The 22,211-nt window shown below is 36.2% G+C and overlaps 2 protein-coding genes across 2 annotated transcripts in view; both read left to right on the forward strand.

Annotated features, from left to right (window-relative positions):
• The window catches only part of RFC1 (replication factor C subunit 1), a 90,257-nt gene that overhangs the window by 41,641 nt on the left and 26,405 nt on the right, over positions 1-22,211 (forward strand). Inside the window, exons 7-10 of the mRNA XM_028126604.2 lie at positions 15,169-15,401; positions 16,506-16,583; positions 19,947-20,024; positions 21,021-21,108. Coding sequence (XP_027982405.2) covers positions 15,169-15,401; positions 16,506-16,583; positions 19,947-20,024; positions 21,021-21,108 — 477 coding nt within the window. The remainder of the gene's footprint in view (positions 1-15,168; positions 15,402-16,505; positions 16,584-19,946; positions 20,025-21,020; positions 21,109-22,211) is intronic.
• On the forward strand, positions 9,541-10,715 carry LOC114226505 (ubiquitin-conjugating enzyme E2 N). Its single transcript, XM_028126621.2, has one exon. The coding sequence runs from the start codon at positions 9,574-9,576 to the stop codon at positions 10,030-10,032; it is 459 nt and encodes a 152-aa protein (XP_027982422.1). The 5' UTR covers positions 9,541-9,573; the 3' UTR covers positions 10,033-10,715.

Consider the following 22,211-nt stretch of genomic DNA (forward strand, 5'->3'; position numbering starts at 1 on the left):
ATTGTCCCCTTGTTGTAGCTGAAAATCTTGGGGTGTGATGTACCTAATAGGATGTTCAGTATTATAGTATTCTCTTTTTTTCTTAGAATTAAGATATAGGAAAAAGCTAGTTCTTTTCTTTCCTATATTTATCTTCTCATACTTTTTTTTTTTAAAGATTTTTTATTTATTTGACAGAGAGAGAGAACAAGTAGGCAGAGAGGCAGAGGGAGAAGCAGGCTCCCTGCTGAGCAGGGAGCCCGATGCGGGACTCGATTCCAGGACCCCGGGATCATGACCCGAGCCGAAGGCAGCCGCTTAACTGGCTGAGCCACCCAGGCGCCCTCTTCTCATACTTTTTTATTCCTTGAAATGACAGGTGCATGGGAAGAAAAATAAGCCCTTTTTCCTCCTCATCGTAAGAGAATGAACTGTTAAAAAGAAGTCCATAATAAAATCAGAAATATAAAGAGTTTTAAGAAAGGTGCAGCTTCTTGAAATTAATAAGCTGGAAAATTCACCTTAAAATAATTTTTAAAAATGACTTAGTTTTTTTTTTTTTAAAGCTAAAACTATACTTTTTCAGTAGTGGGTCATGAATAAATATTCACATTATAAATGTAAATATTTACATTACTAGTATCAGGTTAAATAGAATATTTGGTAATAATAATTTCCAAAATAAAAATCCTAACCTAAGACTGTATTTTTTTTTAAGATTTTATTTATTTATTTGAGAGAGAGAGAATGAGAGATAGAGAGCATGAGAGGGCGGAGGGTCAGAGGGAGAAGCAGACTCCCTGCTGATCAGGGAGCCCGATGCGGGACTCGATCCAGGGACTCCAGGATCATGACCTGAGCCGAAGGCAGTCGCTTAACCAACTGAGCCACCCAGGCACCCCTAAGACTGTATTGTTGATTGGGAGATTGGAGCTTCTTGTGGAAAATGATTATATGACAATGATTCAGTTTTAAAAACTTGTTAATAACAAAAGAAACAGGGGCACCTGGGTGGCCCAGTCAGTTAAGCATCTGCCTTTGGCTCAGGTCATGATTCAGGATCCCGGGCAACCTCACTTTGGGCTCCCTCCTCCATCTCCCTTCCCTCCCCCACTCACCCCCCACCCCCCACCCTGGCTCATGCTCTCTCTCTCAAATAAATAAAATCTTAAAAAAAAAACAACAACAAAAAAACCCCCAAAAGAAACACTTGTTGCTTCATTATTCCATATTGTATTTTTTATGAACCAGTTTTTGTTTGCTATTTTTCTTGTAGTATAGTATTTGTAGTGTTTAAGAGCATGAATCTTTATTTTATTTTATTTTTTTAAAAAATATTTTATTTATTTATTTGAGAGAGAATGAGAGAGAGCATGAGAGGGGGGAGGGTCAGAGGGAGAAGCAGACTCCCTGCTGAGCAGGGAGCCTATGCGGGACTCCATCCCAGGATCACGACCTGAGCCGAAGGCAGTCACCCAACCAACTGAGCCACCCAGCCTCCCAAGAGCATGAACTCTTGATTCAGACTGGCTGGGTTTACCTTCATTTACCTTCCCTGTGTCTTAGTTTCCTCATTTGTGAAATGGGTTTATTACTAGTACCCACATCAGAGGCCTTTGTGATGATCAAATGAAGATAATCCTTGAAAAGCATTTAAAACAGGGTCAGGCATATAGTAAATACTCAGGAGGATTAACTGTTAGTTTTACATTTTAATTTTGTTGTGTCCCTACATCTGCTAAAGACATTTTGTTTTTTGCTTAAGTACTTAGGACTTTCTGTTGATTATGTAACTGTGCTTCAGAAATTTAGAAATTGTATTTGACCCACTTATGTTGTGGATGTGCACTGTCCATTATGGCAACTACTAATTGTGGCTTTTGAGCACTTGAAATGTGACTAGCCCAAACTGAGAGTATGGTAAGTGTAAAGTACAGATTTCAAAGGATTAGTATGAAAAAGAAGTAAATTATCTTATTAATAATTTTTTAGTATATGTTGAAATGATAATTTGGATGTGTTGGGTTGAATAAAATACATTGTTAAAATTAATTTCACTTGTTTCTTTTTTACTTCTTTTAAATCTGGCTATGAGAAACTTTAAAACTCTATGTAGCTCACATTTTATTCCTGTTGCACAGAGCTTTATGAACAACAAGAAAAATTTAGGAAATAACCTTAATTTAGAAAATAACCTACTTCATTCAAGTGCTTTTGTTTATATTATTATACAGTTCTTTAGGCTATATTATACAGATCTGTAGGCTTATTGTTTAGCTCTGTGACCTATTTTTCATCATCACTTTTATTAAGTCTGTCTTCTATTGATTTTTAAAGTACTTTGATTACATTAATCTCCCAAATTATAGGGAAAGGAAAAAATGGCCTGTAAACATCTTCATAGCTAACCACTGACTCTAGTAAAATGTTCTTGTAAGTTGGTAAAAACCCAAATACTTGTTGTACTGGGTAAATATATTTACTTTCAGCTGTTTAATGAAGTGAGCGACCTTGAGTTTTGTTTGGCAAAGATGACCTTTTATTAGGCAGTTTCATCAGGGGCTGGTGTTTGGTTGAGAACGATGGGAGTTTTTCCCTGTCTTGAAAGTTGTTTATGACTGGTAATTTTAAGTGAGCACGTAATTCCAGAGACAGTGCTCTTGAGGTTATAATTATTTTCGGGATGCTAAATGGGAAAAAATTGGGAATGCGGTGTTCTCTAGTTTACCATGTAATATTAGTGACCTGTGACTTTGGAAAATAGTAGCAGAAATATTGCTTAGGATGTGTGTGTAACATTCTCTCTTGCGGATTTTTAGAAGCATATAGTTTTGCTTACCAGACAAATGGGGATAGATTATGTATAGGATAAAGAACGTTCCTTAGGTGTTTTCAGGGAAACTAGAGTGATTGAGCCTGAAAATTTCTTTGAAGTGAGAGGAAACTAAGAACTGTGTTTTACAATTCTTTGATTATACTTGTTAAAAAATAATACTGATTTGTGTACTAAGACTCTATAAAAGAAACTGAATTTATCATTTTTGGGGATGAGAATTTAGATTAATATTATTTTAAATTACCTAAGTAATTTAACCAGATTCTCACTGAAAAGGGAGTAAACAATTCAGATGAAAATGTTTTATTCCCTCATCCATCCCTTTTGCCTTAGGTAGCTACAGAAATAAAAAACATATACACACATCCATATATACACATACTTTATTTATTTGAGTGGCATTCTATTATAAAATTTCTGTAGCTTGCTTTTTCATAACGGAATGTCTTTGACTCCCTCTTTCCCTCCCTCCCTTCTTTCCTCTCCTTGTCTCTCTCCTTGTCCCTTCCTCAGCTTCTGCCTCTTTGTTTCAATACAGAAAGATTCCCATTTCATTCTTTTAAACTTCTGTATGGAATTTAATAGTATACATTCAATTTTTTTCATGTTCTTATTTTGGATATTGGATTATTGATGTGTGTACACACTTGTTTATGCTTCATTGCAGTATAATATGTTTAACAATAAATGGGTGATTCACAATGAAGAATATGATCACTTAAAAGAGAATAGTATTTCTTGAGGTTCATTTTAAGAATGTAGTTTACCTGCCTATATTGGGAAGAATAGATAGGACTTCCACTTTCCGCTTCGGGGCACAGTGCTCTTATGAGGGTTCCCCCCGCACCTCCACCAGCAGCATTTGTATTTTCCTTTTGACTTTTACTAATCTTATGGATCAAAGCACCACTAATAATTTTTTTTTTTTAACATGTGCTACTATTAAGTCAGGTCTTTCCCAGTTTTTAGGCCCAGAAAAGGGGGACTTTACACTTACCTTAATTAAATTTCTTTCTGAAAGAAACTCTTACATCTGTTTTTTTCTTTTTAAAAGAAAAGAAATTAAAAAAAAAAACTTTATTTGGAGAGAGAGAGCACACATGAGCACCCATGTGGTGGGGGGAGGGACAGAGGGAGAGGGAGAGAGAATCCCAAGCAGGCTCTGTGCCCAGTGCGGAGCCTGATGCTGGGCTCAGTCTCACGACCCTGAGATCATGACCTGAGCCAAAGTCAAGAATTGGACGCTTAATCCACTTAGCCACCCAGGTGCCCTGAAGCTCTTATATTTTTATCTTGTTAGATTCCAGGCTTTTGTGTCCTGATCCTGTCATTTATTTAACAATACTTAACAATATTTATTCAACAAACATCATGTGTTCACTGTATGTACATAATAGTGTACTGGATAATCTATGAAATAGATAAAAGAATAAAGCATAGTTTTGTCTTCAAGGGCTTAGAGTTCATTAGGGAGATAAGTCTTTTATATAAAAATTATATAAGGAAAAAATTAACAGTGATAAAAATATCTTCTAAGGATATTGAGGCATGGGAGAGGTAACTTCTGTTTTGAAGGTTCAGGAAATTTCCTGGTGGAGAGAAAAGTTTGAGATAAATGTGAAAGTTTTGGAAGAATTTAACATGGAGATTTAGGTACTTTGTGTACTAGAAAGAAGAGAATAATGTGGGAGCTTGGAAATCAATAGTGCTGTTCCATATGCATTATTCATTACTTTCTAACCTATTATAGAAAGAGAAAATCTAAAAATTCAACTTATAAACTTTTACAGATTTACATGATTAATACTATCTAGTATTGTAGCTCATATATATTTTTTTAATGAAGAAATTTTTTTTTAAGATTTATTTATTTTAGAGGGAGAGAGTGTACACGTGACTGGGGGTGGGGAGCAGAGGGTGAGGGAGAATCTCAAGCAGACCCTGCGCTGAGCATGGGGCCCAATGTGGGGCTTGATTTCACCCCCTGTAGATCATAAGCTGAACTGAAACCAAGAGTCGGATGCTTAACTGACTGAGCTACCCAGGTGCCCCGTAGCTCGTGTTTTCTTAATTATGGTATCTTCTACAGAGGAGTCTCTTAACTTAATTTGAAACACCTTTGTCCAGAGTGAAAGGCAGGGAGAATTCTACCATAATGATAAAGTAAATTTTGTCTTGTATACTACTGTACATTTTTTTTTAAAACACTTCTACTGACTTCATGAAATGGAATAGCATTATTATATGGCTTCTATTCCATACCCAACTCATTTGATCTTCAAATCTACCTAATATTAGGGATGACCTATTATAGAAAGCTTAAGGAAGCAATTTTCAATCTAAAGTTGCACAGAGTTTTACTGTGCAGTATAGTTCTTTGGATGTTCCTCATGTACTTATTTTTTCATATCCTCTGATTTCATATCTTCTACAGATTTGATAAACATATCTTTATTTCTTTCCAAAGCATTGGTAAAATTATTTAGTATTAAGAGACAGGTAAAGAAACCTTTTCCAAAATGGACATGGTCTATTATCAGCACCTTGGATATAGCTTTTCTGTTTCTCATGAGTGGTTCAGTTACTCATGGATCTTAATAACCACTGTTACTTATTTTGTATTTCTTCATTTTGCTATAAATCAGTGCTTCTCAGTCAAGGGTGACTTGCCTCTCAGGGAACCTTTGGAAGTATCTGGAGACATTTTTGGTCATCACGGCTGGCAGGGGCAATGGCGTCTAGTTGGTAGAGGCTAGAGATGCTACTAAACATTGTATGGTGTGCAGGAGAGCTCCCTACAGAAGGATTATTTGGCTCAAAATGCCAATAATGTAGAGGTTGAAAACTCTGCCTTACCCTATCAGAAGAGAATTTGGTGAATGTTTTGTTGAACTCCAGATAGCCCTTGTTTGTAGGTTCATCTGCTAGTTCTGTAACTTCTAGAATAAAGAAGCTCTTAGGTCAGCATAGTTTATTCCTGGTAATCTCCCATCTTCTGTTGAATATTTCTTTTGACCTGCTCTTGATGTTACTGCATAGAGTTGTCACCAAACCTTTCCTTTTCTATAGTTCTGTGGTTGGGGATCTGCCTTTCTCTTTTTGGCAATGAGGATTCCATTTCTTGTTTCAATCTTTAGGGACTTCTTCATTTTATAGATGATTCAAAGGTCACTGATACTGCTATAGCAATTTTATTCAGATTCACATTAACTGAAACATTTTTATAAACGCTAGATGCTTTCTTACAATCTTTTTTGCCTAATAGTTTGTTCTTCAGGCCTCTTTTAATAGTGCATGTTATGAGACCTGAAAACAATTAAGTGGCATATGGAGCACCAGAGTCTGGAATGATTATTGGTGTTCTGAAGCATCTTTGAAAGTGAACAGACTGTTCTTGTGATTCATATTTTACTGTCAGGCACTTGTGAAACTATGAGAGACACAGGATTGTATTCCAGAATGCCAAGGAAATAGGATTATATTAGGAAAATAGAATTAAATACTAATAAAATAATATCCACTAATAAAATAAAATCCAGATTTATATTTGGCTTTAATACTGAAACAGTTTTATTAGCTCCTCTCCTGTGCGGGGAAGTGGACTGTGAATGGAAATGGGGAATTGCATTGCCGAACCACTCCCTTTACTTTTCGTGGCGAGTCAGGTTTCCTTCTGGTGCCTGTGTCATACCTAAGAATTACGAGGTATGCGATGTACCTGTGTCCTACTGTCCAAGCCTCCCCCCCGCAACCACTTTTCTTTTTTTGTGAGAGCCAGTGGAGATGGATGCAAGGAAAGTAAGTGGTAAAATGTTCCACTTTCTCCTTCTGTGTTATGTTTTCTTAGTAATTGAAGCCAGCTGTGACTTTCCATGGACTGTTGTTACTCCTGCTCTGGTGGAGCCTCGGCACCTATGTGGTGGGTAACATCGCAGCACAAGCTGGTACTTTTCCTCTTCTTTATCATTACTCACCTCCCTAGGCCTCACAAATTATGAAATGGGTTTATTTAAAAGATACAATGAACTCTGATTCTAAGAGGATTTATTGGTACTGAACCATGAGTTCTCTTAATTTCTTGATTAAAGATGAGCAGTCTCAGAGGTTTTATTTAATTATACTGAAGTACAGAATATTAGATTCACCACATAAATGGTGCAAAGATGGTATGTTTAGTTTCTCTTCCATCTACTTAATTAACAAATATTTATTGAAGACTTGGCATATGTATGAACCTTTCTCTACTTCCAAAACCAAATGACAGTTTGGATTTTTGACCCAAGGACATAATGAAAAGGAACTTTGTAGGAAAAGGCTCTAAAAACTCAGATTCCCTTTTTAGTTTTTGACTAGTTCTTGTTAAGTAAACTATTTTTAATCTCTGTAACCAGATCTCTGTAGCATGATCTCCATTAATTTGGTTTCTATGTGTTCCAGACTGAGGGAAAGAAAATCAGAATCCCAAACTCTCAGCCGGATGAGCTCCATAATTAGATTTTTTTCCCCTTTTTGGCTTGTAAGTAGATTTCTCTATGGACATGCACATTATTTTCTTTCTCTTTCATTTCTTATCCTTTCTAAATAAATGAATGTATCTAACTGAGAGTGGCAAAGCAATCTTCTCTCCCAGGCAGTTCCTCTGCTGTATGTTGGATAATGCTAGTTTACTTGGTGATTGTTACCGCATTTGAGGTTATGTTGTATATAAATAAAAATAAATGGTGTTTTTATAAGGAGACCAATATCCTGGAGGGAGATTCTGAGTGTTCAATTGCCCATGATTTTCAACTAGGTCTAAGAAATTGGACTTAGATTTATCATTATTGTATTATAAGTTTCTGGGGAGAAGAGAACACAGTTTGCCTTTGGCTTCTGACAATGCAGGAACAAATTTAGGCTCATTAAAAAATAAGAACAAATGTTAAAAAAGAAAATCATTACTTTATCTGGAATGTTTCATTTCTACACACTGTGTAAGATCGTAAAATATTTATTTTACGTGAGAATGGTCACAGCAACACCTGTTAAATGACTGTCTTCTGCAAGCAGCTGATTGCATTGTTCTTATCTTTGGCCTCTTTTGCCTTCTTTTTCCATAATGTATTGGTATAACCTTTGAAATATGAAGGACTAAAGGAGTTTTAAGACAGCCAGTTCAGAAGTCACTGCTTTCTTTAGGTTTTCTGGTTTTCTAAGGCAAGATGACAATGCTTTCAGATATGTCTGTGACTTTATAGAACACCGTATTTTTTAATGAAATCCTCTGTATTTATAAGAAATATCTCTATGCTTAGGATCATGAGTTTACTGTTTTTGGTGTTAGTTTTCCCCATAACTGTAAGAAGTATGGGGGAGTGCATAAATCACGGAGTACTAAATAAGTGTCGAATCAAGCAAGCCAGTCTTTTTTTTCTCTTTTCACAACTGTATTTCACTCGAATTGTTCCTACTTTTCAAGGGGCCTGGAGAGCTATTTATTTTGTGGTTAGCAGAGAAAAAAGGGCCTTGTATGTAGTTTTAGCTCAGTACAGAATAAACATAGTTGAAATTTTATGCAAAACACTTCCATATTTTTTTTAAAATTCATGTGTAATTCCATTTTTACTCAGAAATTATGAAAATGCTTAAAAAATTATGTCTGTGTTTGGGTTATAGTACATCTTTGGATCTATAGCTTGAAGACATTGTTAAGTTTAAATTCATGTATTCTAAGCCAAAAATTCAAAGAAAGGCTCTATTACCCTCCACTGGTTTTTTATTTTTTTAATTTTTTTATTGTGTTACGTTAGTCACCATACAGTACATTATTAGTTTTTGATGTTACCCTCCACTGTTATAAAGAGATCTCTAATAGAGAAGGCTCATGAAAAAGAAGATCCCCTCTTAGGGGTGACATTTATACCTATAATGTTAAGGCTAATCTAAAAGAACAAAGTGATGTGTTTTTTTTTTTGTTTTGTTTTTTTTGTTTTGCCAGCCTAATTTTGCTGTTCCCATAATATTTTTGAGCTTTGAAATATGGGATTTTTAAGGACTGCAATGGATCCATTGTATGGCTAGACCACAATTTATATAGTTCTTCCCCAGTTTTGATTATTTCTGTTGCTTACATTTTCATGTTCCTAATAGTGTGATGAATGTGTTTATATACACATATTTGTCAGTACTTCTGATTATCTCCAAGAATTATTGGGCTAAAGGTTATGAACATCTTTAAGGCTATATGTATATTTTGCCAAATTGCTTTCTGGAAATTCATACTAGTTTATGTTTTCATAATCAGTGTTTCTATTAGAACAAATACCACATTCTCACCAATATTGAGCATAATTAAAAAATCTATAAGACTATCCATAGATTCTCAAAATTATAGAAGGGAAAATCTTAAGAATTTGGTCCCACATTTTGCAGAGGAGGACAGTGAAGCCCAGGTAATTAAAATAGGGGTGCCTGGGTGGCACAGTTGGTGGTGCATGCGACTCTTGATCTTGGGGTTGTGAGTTTGAGCCCTGCGTTAGGTGTAGAGATTACTTAAAAATAAAAAAATCTTTAAAAAATAAAAACAGTAAGTTGAAGTCAGGTTAGAATTTTAGTTTTCTGGAATTCTGGGTCACTGTTATTTTCATTAGAGATTACTTCTTTATTATTTATTGAATGTCTATTAAAACATGGGTAAGTGCTATACTGGGCACTTTGCTTTTAAAAAATCTAATCTTCCCGGGAGTCGAGACCAGAGGCCGAACTCGGGATCTGACAAGATGGCCGGGCTGCCCCGCAGGATTATCAAGGAAACCCAGCGTTTGCTGGCAGAACCAGTTCCTGGCATTAAAGCAGAGCCAGATGAGAGCAACGCCCGTTATTTTCATGTGGTCATTGCTGGCCCCCAGGATTCCCCCTTTGAGGGAGGGACTTTTAAGCTTGAACTATTCCTACCAGAAGAATACCCGATGGCAGCCCCTAAAGTACGTTTCATGACCAAAATTTATCATCCTAATGTAGACAAGTTGGGAAGAATATGTTTAGATATTTTGAAAGATAAGTGGTCCCCAGCACTGCAGATCCGCACAGTTCTGCTATCGATCCAGGCTTTGTTAAGTGCTCCCAATCCAGATGATCCATTAGCAAATGATGTAGCGGAGCAGTGGAAGACCAACGAAGCCCAAGCCATAGAAACAGCTAGAGCATGGACTAGGCTATATGCCATGAATAATATTTAAAATCGATCTGATCATCAAGTTCTCCTGTTCTCCTGTTCTGCCAAGACTTCTTCCTTTTTTGTTTGCATTTAATGAACACAGTCTTAGAAACATTACAGAATAAAAGCCCAGACATCTTCAGTCCTTTGGTGATTAAATGCACATTAGCAAACCTATGTCTTGTCCTGATTCACTGTTGTAAAGCATGAGCAGAGGCTAGAAGTACCATCCGGATTGTTGTGAAACGTTTAAAAGCAGTGGCCCTTCCCTGCTTTTATTCATTTCCCCATCATGGTTTGAGTATAAAGCACTGTGAATGAAGGTAGTTTTCAGGGTTAGCTGCAGGGGTGTGGGTGTTTTTCTTTATTACTTTTTTTGAGGGGGAGAGGTAGTTTTATTTTAATTTTTTGGGCTCCTTTCCCCCCTTTTATGGTGATCTAATTGCATTGGTTAAAAGCAGCTAACCAGTTCTTTAGAATATGCTCTCTAGCCAAGTCTAACTTTATTTAGACGCTGTAGATGGACAAGCTTGATTGTTTGAACCAAAATGGGAACATTAAACAAACATCACAGCCCTCACTAATACCATTGTGACTTGCTGTCAAGTGTAGAATCCTTCCTTCAAGAAAAAGCTTGTGACCATTTTGTATGGCTTGTCTGGAAACTTCTGTAAATCTTATGTTTTAGTAAAATATTTTTTGTTACTCTAAAAAAAAAAAAAATCTAATCTTCCCAATAACCCAAATTGTGAATGGCTTGAAACTGTTTTGAGCATTTATACAGACGAGGACCAAAGGAAGAAATGAGGTCACCCTTCACATGGTCAATGTGAAAAAGGATGGATTAAGGAAAATAGGTGGAATTCACAGGGGAGTATTTTGGCTTAACACAAGGAAGAACTTTTACTAAAGAGTACAGTAGTGCTAATCATTAAGAAAAGGGAGATCACATTGAATGACATCGCTGTGTGTTTGTCAGGAATGTGGAAAATGGAGTCCGTGCATTGGATAAGAGAGAGAACTAGTTGACTAAATGCATTATAAAGAATATGGTAGAGTACTGGGCAGGTAGTTTATTATTTATTTATTTGTTTATTTATTTTTAAGATTTTATTTATTTGAGAGAGAGAGAATGAGAGACAGAGAGCATGAGAGGGGAGGAGGCTCAGAGGGAGAAGCAGACTCCCTGCTGAGCAGGGAGCCCGATGCGGGACTTGATCCCAGGACTCCAGGATCATGACCTGAGCCGAAGGCAGTCGCTTAACCAACTGAACCACCCAGGCGCCCTGGCAGGTAGTTTAATGTTCGATAATAATAGCTATTATTAATAGCAATTAGATAAAAAGATACCATGAACTCTCTGAAGCTAGTGAAAGAATAAGCAGAGATGCGGATAAATAATGAAAGAAGTAAACGAAGGTGGAAAGGAAGGAGAAAACTAAAGCCAAGCCTTTTCTGTCTCACAAAGTCAAGGGGTCAGAAAGTTTCTAGGAGATAGTCAATTTGTTGTAAAATATTAGATCGAGGTTAAAAAGAAAGAGAAGTGTAATATACAGATGAAAAAATGAAAAATCACCCAAATCTATCCAGAGATACAAAAATTGTTAACATTTTATTGATTCTTTTCAGGTCTTTGAATGTGAATTTAAAAGTATATCTATAAATATGTATGGGTAGATATAAATGTGTCATTAACATCCTGTTAAGTCACCTGCTTTTATCACATAATAAATATATGAAGATGTCAGTAAATATGGATATACATTAACATTTTCTATTTCATAGAATTCCGTTATGTGGTTGAACATACAATAGATATTTTGGTTACTTGTTTTCCCGTTGTATAAACACTATTCACTTGCCTCTGTGTTTGGTGCCACTGTCATAGTTGAGGCTTTCTTTTTTGCCTAAACTGTATTAGTCACGTAATTGTCCCTTCATCTTTTCTTGTCCTCCTGTAGGCTGTTCTCTATACTTTTGAGTGAACAAATGCTGTGATAAGCATTTTGGTACATATATCTTTGTGTGCTTGGTCCTTTGTTTTGTTTAAATTCTTAGAAGTGGAATTGCTGGGTACAATTAAAAGGTATGCATATGGAAGGTTTCAATACATATTGCAAGATCTTCCCCCATAAAGATATTAAAAAGTTTACTATCATTACCTGTTATGTATGTGAAGGTCCCATTTCCCTACACCCTTGCCAACAGTCTTTTATATGTAACAATCTTAGAAATTTTTGATCTCACTAAATTTCATGTTAGCCTGTTACCTGTAAATATTTCTGAGATTGCTGGAGAAAGGGTTAAACTAGGGATTACAAGTATCTCCAGTACCATTGTTCCCCTTTCTGAGCCTATACCAAATAGCAGTGATTGATCTTGTCTGAAGTTCTGAAGACTGGTAAAATATTTTAGATAATGAGGACGTTCTTGAGTAATTAGAGAGGAACTGTAACAGAAGAACAGTGATTGACTTGGTCCATTTAATTCTGGGGTTTTCTGTCGTACTGCTTATAGGCATGGCTGGCTGTAGGGGAAATGGAACGTTACTGCTTTTGGCATTTTAAAGTGGGGGGACAAACTAGTAGAGAACTATCATTTTTCAGAGACAATGTAATTTTGTTCTTTTATCATTAAGGTAATCCCTCCTGCCCAGAAGTACAGTTGTTGAACTTAAACCACGTGAAAATTTTAAAATTTAATAAGCTCTCAGATAAGATTAGAAGCCTTATCTTATATACACTGAGATGTGTTTTTAATTTTGCACTTACTGCCTAAGTGGAAGTATTGATTGTCTATACTTAGCAGGTTCCGGTTTTGTGTTTGTTTTGTTTTATTTTTAATTAAAGCCAGGATATCAGCAGTGTTGGTCTTGTTTTGAATCTTCTTTTAAGGGTACTTTGCATAATTTTTTTTGACTGCTAAGTAGAATAGTTTGTTGGTGAATGCTAACTGGTTTGGTTATGCTATAGCTTAATTGAGTCTAGGGGTTTAAAATAAACCAGCCATAAATTAAAAATATTATTTGGGTTTCTATAATACAACAATTCATTATTTTGTTATCTTACAGAAAAGGAAAAGAGTTTCAGATTATATTCTTAATGGTTATTAGGATTATTAAGGGTGATTTTCCTGGCTGTTGTACTTAGGTGGGATGGTGATCATGTCACTTCTCCTTTGCAAAAACCATCTGAATCAGACACTTTTCCCCACATCTGGCAGAGACAGGGAGGGACTGATTGTCAGGTAGGGAGAACAGATATATGAGTGACTGAACCTAGTCTGCTGGCTGACTCTTGTTAACAGTGGTTAAACTGAAATCTGGTAAGTATATCAAGCCATGGATGTGCTTATTAGGAAGATCTATGAATGAATTTTTATTTTAAGCTTGAAGGTAGATTGACTATAGTTGAAGATAAATAAGACAAGTATGCTTTAATTAAAATCTTTTGGTTGCAGGTTAAAACCTGCTTACTGTAAAAAACCTAGCTTAATATAAGCAAAATGGAATTTGTAGGCCACCATCATATCTCACTATCATATCTCACAGAATGCAGGAATGAATCTTTAGTACCTTAGTTTAAACATGTTAGTTCAGCATACTGATCAAGGGTAAGATTGGCCCCCATCTTGATCAAGTGCCCACTCCTGGTTCAGTTGTTGGTGGCAAGGAGTATGGAGCCATCTTCTAAATTTATCCATGATTATTGCAGGCCCTTGGAGGGTAGTGTCAGGTGTAAATTCTTTGGGAATTTGTAGTGAATTTGTTGTAAGTGATGGATTATGTTTTGTGTTTAGTAATCGGAAGCCTATAAGGGTTATGCTTTGTAAAGTTTATAGTTTCATTTTAACATAATAATTAGAAAGTAAGACTAAATCCTTTTTGATTTTTACATATCTTAGGTACTTTCCTCTTTGAGATGACAACCACATAGGAATAGCACAGTGCCTGGCAAATGCTTTTGGCTGAATGAGGGAGTACTTGAGAGGAAGTGACCACCAGATTTATGAAGCACCCCTCTCTATCCCCAGTGACCTAGTCTTCACAATTGCCTTTTAGATTTTTCCTTTTATTGGATTTCTTTTGTTACTAGGCCAACACAGAGAGCTTTTTATCTTGTGAATCACTGAACCAAACAAAAACAAAGTATAGTTAGGCCCTTTTGAGGTACATTGTTGTATCTAAGCATTAGAAAGACTAGAAAGCTTCGAAAAACTTTTTTAAAACCAGATGTTTAATGGGAACTTTTTAGAAAGCGAAAATGTAACCAAACAAATGCTTAAAGTCTTAAACAAAGGGTAGATATTGCTAGACAGTCCACCTTCATATATAGCTAGAGTCTGACAACTTCTTGCCGCCTCTGCAAATACCACCTAGTCCAAGGCGTCAGCATTTCTTCTAGAACAGCAGTAGTTTTCAACATGGTCTTCCTGCATTTGCTTTTACCCCTTGACAGTGTGTTCGCCGAAGGACAGGACCTAAGTTGGATCACTTCCTACTCTGCTAAAAATTTTTCAGTGATTCCCATTCTAAAATAGAACCTTACATTCTTTCCATGACCTAGAAAGTTCCCCATGATTTGGCCCCTTCCTCTGTCACCTTAACTCTAGTGCTGTAGCCCCTTCCTTGTGCTGCAGTCACAGTGACCTCCAAGCACACTCACATGAAGGCTTCTGCACTTGTAGTTTTCATTGCCTGAGGTATCCTTATTGCTTATCAAAGAGACTTTCCCTGATGACCGGAACTGAAAGAGCAGTTGCTCTTTACTTTGTTCTTCCTGTTTTACTTTTTCTTTATAGCAGTTACAACTTGACAGCATATATTTGTTTACTTCTGTATCTGTTTCCTCTTTTGGACTCCAAGTTTCACGAGGTCAGGGATTTTGTCTTTTTTATTCACTGCTATGTCCTCAGTGTTGGTAAATATTTGTCAAATACATGAGTAAATAAATAGATTTGTGTACTCTGGGTGCTAATTGGCAGAAATTGTTTATTACATCTGTGGTATTGGTAAATGTGAGGATGAGTTGAATTCAGGAGATAGGAAGAAAAATTATTCTATAGCTCTGGTATGCCTTTTATAAAGCTGGTGGAAGTGGTTGCTTTATATAATTAGAATCGATGTTTTATCATAGTATTTGCTTATATTCCATTTAAGATGAAGAAGATGACTTCATGTGTAAGAAGGCAGCCTCTAAATCAAAAGAGAATGGAGGATCTACAAATAGTTATCTTGGAGCATCAAACATGAAAAAGAATGAAGAAAACACTAAGACCAAGAATAAACCTTTATCACCAATAAAACTTACCCCCACGTCAGTGCTTGATTATTTTGGAACCGGAAGTGTCCAAAGATCAGATAAGAAGATGGTAGCAAGCAAAAGAAAAGAGGTGAGTGTTCTGCATGCAAGCAGGAATGTTCACGGTTTGTGCCCATTCACTGTTACATTGGTAAAAGAAATTTGGATGTTAAAAATAGGTCAACATATTTTATTAACAAAAATAATTTTCCTATGATTATGGATAAAACATATTGCCATCATTTTAGAGGATGAGGAAGTTAAAATATTGCACATGTAATATTCTTTTTAAGATTTTATTTATTTATTTGACAGCACAATCAGGGGGAGCAGCAAGCAGAGGGAGAGGGAGAAGCAGACTCCCCACTGAGCAGGGAGCCTGATATGGGGCTAGATCCTAGGACCCTAAGATTATGACCTGAGCCAAAGGCAGACGCTTAACTGACTGAGCTGCCAGGAGCCCCTGCACATTTAATTTTTTTTTTTAAATTGTGGGGAAAGATAATTTAAATTGTAAGGATAAATTGTAATTCTTAGAATTTACTCAGAATGCAAACTCACTTTACCATTGACCTCAGCCAGACTGAATTGAACAATACGCTTGTTCCCAAATGAAGTCATAAGTATATAACTTATAAGTCGGGCTTGCCTGTTATACTTTTGACCCTTTTACTTTGGCTGATGTTGGACTTACTGTTTTCTGGACATTTAGGAAACAAAGACAGATAAATTATAGTGAAAGTATAAGAGACTGAGACTTCTTTTCTGTTTACCTACTCTCCCCGTGGTCTCATCCAGTTAGTAATCGGAAACCTGCCCAATGGTGTGTATTTGTTGATTTCATTAGTGCCTTCATACGACAAATGTAACCATTCACACATACTGGTTTGCCAATGTTCTGGACTATTTCTGAAGCCAGGATGTTGGTCTGCAGGTCTTTTTGGGTGTACTTCTTTTGAACATTTCAGTAGACTCAAGTGAGAACCATCTGTTTGTAGGATATTTGTTCATTAGGAAATTGGATATGGGCAGGGAGTAGCTGTGAACATAACTTCTGGCTGGTGTGCGCTGAGACTATTTTATAGCATAAACTTCTCTCTCACTGGTGTATTTAGTTAGCTGCAGTCAAGAAAAAGCACCTGATTTTTAACTTAAGGTTTAATGCTGATCTTGCTTGATTTTCTTTGAAATACAGCCTTCACAAAATGCAGATGATTCCACATTAAATGATGAAGTCATCGCCAAGCAATTGCAACTTAATGAGGATGCAGAGGTACTGGCATTTTGTTTAAGTATCATTAACAACTTGATGTTGTGCCTTGCTATTTAGTCTACTCAGGCAGGGGTGCCTGGGTGGCTCAGTCATTAAGCGTCTGCCTTTGGCTCAGGTCATGATCCCAGGGTCCTGGGATCGAGCCCCACATCAGGCTCCCTGCTCAGCGGGAAGCCTGCTTCTCCCTCTCCCACTCCTCCCCTGCTTGTGTTCCCTGTCTCGCTGTTTCTCTCTCTGTCAAATAAATAAAAATCTTAAAAAAAAAAAAAGTCTACTTAGGCAAACAATCAGGATGTTCTAGTTTAATTTTGGATTGACTGTCATTATAAGAGTTGTGTGGGAACACTACATCAAAAACTAATGTATGGTGACTAACATACCATGATAAAATAAAATTTAAAAAAGTGTGTAAAATAAGTTAAAATCTAAATTTATGTAAAAGCTAAGTGATCAGAGCAGGGGATAATTATTTAAAGATTTATTATTAGATTTCTTTGAATGGAAGCCTTCTTTAGTATAGTTAAAATAATTTAATTTGGTCATATCCATTTCTTTTCACTGTGGGCAATTTCAGTCCACTCCTGTGGCTGTAAGTTCTGGGTATATGCTGATGATCCCTAAATCTGTTCCAATTCAGAGTGCTCTCTTGAGAGGTAAACTTGTTATATTCATTCAACAAATACTGAGCCCTGAGTGCGTGGCACAGTTCTACCTAGGTGTTAAGGACACTGCAGTTAAAAAATAGGTCAGTATAACTGCTGTGAAGACAAGTAAAGGGATAGATAGTTTTGGGGGTGATTAGTGGGGTTATGAGTGTTCTATTTTAAATAGAGGGGTTAGGAAGGCCCCACTGATGAAGTGACACTGGGGAACAAAAATGAAATGATAATGGTGAGCCATGGGGCTGACTACCTGGAGGAAGATTTCCTCTAAACCGAAAAGCAAGTGAATTTGGAAATCCTGTAAGTCATGTCAAGTCTCTGGAACCTACCAAAAGTACTTGGAATGGTAAGGATTTTGGATTTTAGTCTCTGTGAGATGAGCAGCCATCGGAATGGTTGACTACAGAAGTGACATGATTTGATGGATCTTAAAAGAAAATTATTCTGGTTGCTGGGAGGCTAATAAACCATGGGTGGGCAAGATCAAAAGCAGATTAGTTTGGAGACTGTTATGATTGGGTAGGTGAGAGAAGATGTTGGCTTGTACCTGGGTGATAATGGAAGGGATAGTGAGAAGCAGTCGTAATCTGTATGTGCTTTGAAGGTGCAGCCTTCCAGTTGCTGCTGACGGATAGCGTGTAAGGTGGGAGGGAACGAGAAGATGCAAAGATGACTCCATGTTTTTTGGCTTGAGCAACTGGATGAATGGTGATATCATTTATTAAAATGACCACTGGTACAAAGAAGAGAATTCTGTTTTGGACATGTTAAGTTTGAGATGTCTAATAGGTTTCTAAATGGAGATGCAGAGTAGGTGTTTGGATAGAGGAATCGAGCTGGATGCAAGGGGGAGGGTGCGGAGGGGGGGAGGTCTAAACTGAAGATGTATATTTGGGGATCATTAGCATTTGAATGGTATTTGAAACCAGTGTAACTGGATGAGATCACGGGGAGAGTATGTAAACAGAAAAGTCTCAGAATTGAACTCTACGGTACTATTTACATGTAGAGGTCAGGAAGAAGAATATGATCCAACGAAGGAGATTTAAGAAAGTGACTAGTGAAGTAGGAAAATGAGGAAAGCTTGGTATTTTCTGGAAGCCAAATGAAAAATGTTTTAAGGAGGAGTGTTCATCTCTGTCAGAGGCTCCAGACCTTGATACTTGATGCCTGAACCCCCTTCCTGTTTATTAGCTTCAGTGTCACTTTGTCATACTTTATAAACTATATTAGAAACCCCTCCTACATACTGTGTTGTACCCCGTTTTTTAAACATTTATTGTAATTGCTATTTATGTGTCTCCCTATATGTAGGCTCTAAGCTCCACCCACCCAGGCTGTTTGTTTCACTCAACCTTTGTGACATCAGTGCTTATTTTTGTCCTTTGCATAGAAAAGGCTCTTACTAAATATTGTGAGAGAACAGTATTCCAGTTTTCTGAAATATATCTGATCACATTTTATTACTTTAGCAGTTTGTAGTTTGTGTTTTGAAAATCTTTTCCATCTTATTTGATTACACTGAATTACATAAAGTATAATGTCATAATTATCAATAATGAATTTCTGATGGGAGTATTTACAATTCTTCTGTTCTGGCTTCTCAGATCCTTTTTTACTAGAAGTATACTACGTAGTGTGAAATTTGGTGAAAATGGTGTAGAGTTCAACCAGAAATCCTTGCAGGGCAATTGGAGGTTTAGAGTTTGAAGGACCTTTCGATGATGAAGATCTTTCATATTGTTTTTAGCATTAGATGTGTAGTTCAGTTACGGTAAGTATAAGGCAACAGAGAATGTATTGATGTGCCATCTGTCTAGCTTGCTTATGGTTCTGTGTAGCTCGAGTTCATTTTAGAAAAAACAAGAAAAGGCTTGGTTACTGTGTTCTCATCAGGTATATGCCAATTTCCAAGCCTTTTCTTTTGGATTGGATGGATATGGAGGTTCTTTCCTTTGTTTGAATAATATAAGGAGGCTTTTGTTTGATGTTACTTTAAGCCATTTTATCAGGGGGCATAACACCAGTTAGTTTGTAAATGAGAAATATATTCCACTGCTACACATTCTTTCCTGGAAAAGCTCCCATTTTGCTGCAAATGAAAACACTAGAAATAACAAAGTAATTAGAATATCTGTGTGTTATATTAGCATGTTAGGAAAACTTCTGATATGATGACTTAAGTTTTCAGAACAGAACAGATACTTTTGAATTAGTAATTGAAAATTAGAATTTGATGATGGTGATATTTACATTTGTATATATATTATTGTGTGCAAAGAAAATATATAATTTTCTTGATTTCTTAGATTTACTTTTTTTGTGCCCTTCAGACTGTTTTTCTGTTAGGGTGAGATTCTTTTCAGAGCTCCTTGTAGAGTTCAAATTAAATAGATATAAGAGATCTATAAATGTTGTGTTGGAACCGTTAAGAATTTGAACTTTATAAGTGAGAAATGTGACTTTAAAATACGCTCAATTTGTCTATTGCACCGGTAAAACTAGAAATGAATGTTCTGAAATCTAATTTGGCTTAATGAAACAAACCTGTGATACTGAACTATTAATATTAAGTAGAAGAATGTCATACTTTCTGGAAAATATTTTTTCCAGTTTCTTCCAAGTATCATGACTCAAACATTTAAAAACTTTCATTTACAGAAAGAAAGAAAGCAACTTACTCTGTTGGTACTTTTTACAGCTGGAGAGACAACTACATGAAGATGAAGAGTTTGCCAGAACGTTAGCCATGTTGGATGAAGAACCCAAGACCAAAAAGGTGGCGTTTCACCAGGCTGTTTGTTTGCAGTCTGAATATACACTACAGATCAGCGTTCCCCCTTTCATACCTGTGTATTTGAGGCTCTGGAGATACAACCATGAGTCACTCTTCTAGAAAGAAGCTAAATTATTTTAATTTATACAAATTTTTTTGGAGAAGCTCATTGAGAAACTTCTTCTTGCTAAAGGAAGGCTGATCGGGCCAAAGCCAACCAGAACCCTTCTTCACAAAACAATGAATTATAACTTTTACTTATTCTCTGTCACAAATGGGTTCTTATGTACTTGATCTCCAAAAAATTAACCTTGTTTCCATTGAATCATATTCTATTAATATTGTCAGTATCAATATCTGACTATTTTAAAAGATTTTACTGAAGGTGGGTATAAGACAATAAGGAGTTGGGGAGACTTTGTCATTTGAAAAGCCTTACTCCCCCGAAAGGCATTCAGATTATAATCATTAAAAAAAATACTGTGTTATGTATCCCTATTTATGACCTCTTTGTAAAATGAAGATTTGAGGGAGCAGTGGAGAGAGTGGATTTTTTTTTTCCTCTTGAGAAAGGTGCTCTATTAAGCTTTAGATTGTTTTTTTTTTTTTTTTTTTTAATTTAGTCTTTTGGGTTTAGATTTTAGGTTTCAGCTGCATAATATAATTTGAGAATTGAGATGAAAGAAACAGAAGCAAGTCTTCCATTATAAGTTGGGTACAACTGTGGTAATGTTTTATAGATGTATTTTTTATAACTTTTCAACAGTTTCCTCATCTGTAAAGTTAAATGTAAGAAAAAAATGCTTCGTTTTGCCCAGAAATTGTATGGATGAATGAATGAAAATTTATTGTATTGTCTTCTTGCTTTGGAAGGTGACCCTTAATCTTAGAATTAAAACTTAAATTAATTAAATTAAAACTTTGGTCAATTTTAACAGTATATTTTGTGGTAGTAGTTTTCCTATTATTTGTCACATTTGACACTTTAAATTTTCTTAGGCTCGGAAGGACCCAGGAGAGAGAGAAGCGTTTTCATCTGTCCAAGCCATTTTAAGTAAAGCAGAAAAACATAAATCTCCTCATAAAGGTAATACTAACAGAGAAAAGTAAGCTGGAACATTTACAGAAGAAAATTCGTGATAACCTGTTTAAACATTCTATTCAAAAATTGCCTTGTATTGTTAGGTAGACATTATTCATTTCAATAGGGATATTGAAGCATGTTCTTTTTAGATACTTTGAAAGCTATATTTGGATATTAGCTGGTGTTGAATGTCTGTCTACTCTATGATTGTTGTAAAAAATGTATTTAAGTTCTTGGTTTCATGTTAATGTTAGTTTCCAAGCGTAGTGCAACATGTGGGCTTCAGTATATGATGGCAAAGGACTAGATGTTTCGTGCTCATAGAATTGACTTGTCCTTGTCCAGGTCGTCTGAATCTCTCCTGCTGATTGTAGGTTTTATTTTTTACTGGTCCTGATAATCTAAACATCTGCTAATATAGATGGTCTTAATCCTATAAGTAAATTCATTCATATAGTCTTGAAATTGCAGGATTTTGGGCTTTCAGACTATATTATAAACACAGAAATAAAAAAAAAATTTATTTGAGTGAGAGAGAGTGTGTGTGCTCAGGTGAGCAGGTGAAGTGAGAGAGTGGAAGGGAGAGGGAGAAAGTCTCAAGCAGACTCTATGCTGAGCAGGGAGTCTGATGCAGGCCTCGATCTCACGACCCTGAGATCATGACCTGAGCTGAAACCAAGAGTTGGACGCTTAACTGACTGAGCTACCCAGGTGCCCCTACAAACACAGAATTTTTATGTTGACATTCTACTCAGTAAGTTTTCTCTGTTAAGTTTCTGATCATTGAAGTTTATCTGTGGAATAAAGGCCATGTCCTTAGATGTAGTTTACTATATCATTTGAAGTGATGAGTCATTTATATTTATTTATTTATTTTGGTCGGGGGGGGGCAGAAGGAGAGAGAGAATCGTAAGCAGGCCCCATGGCCCAGTGTGGAGCTTGATACGGGGCTTGATCTTACAACCCTGAGATCCTGACCTGAGCTGAAATCAAGAAGTGGATGCTTAACTGATGCCCATAAGTCATTCATAGGTGCCCCATAAGTCATTTATATTTAAAAAGACAGATCCTTTAATTTGAACTGGTTATACAAAAATGTACAAATG

The sequence above is a fragment of the Eumetopias jubatus genome, unplaced genomic scaffold (assembly GCF_037043125.1).
Source record: "Eumetopias jubatus isolate StellerSeaLion01/CBP00866 unplaced genomic scaffold, mEumJub1_p1.0 scaffold_2, whole genome shotgun sequence".
Classification (NCBI taxonomy): Eukaryota; Metazoa; Chordata; class Mammalia; order Carnivora; family Otariidae; genus Eumetopias; species Eumetopias jubatus.

What these genes read in the sequence shown, in the direction of transcription:
- LOC114226505 (XM_028126621.2), top strand. Translation starts at nt 9,574, where the DNA reads ATGGCCGGGCTGCCCCGCAGGATTATCAAGGAAACCCAGCGTTTGCTG.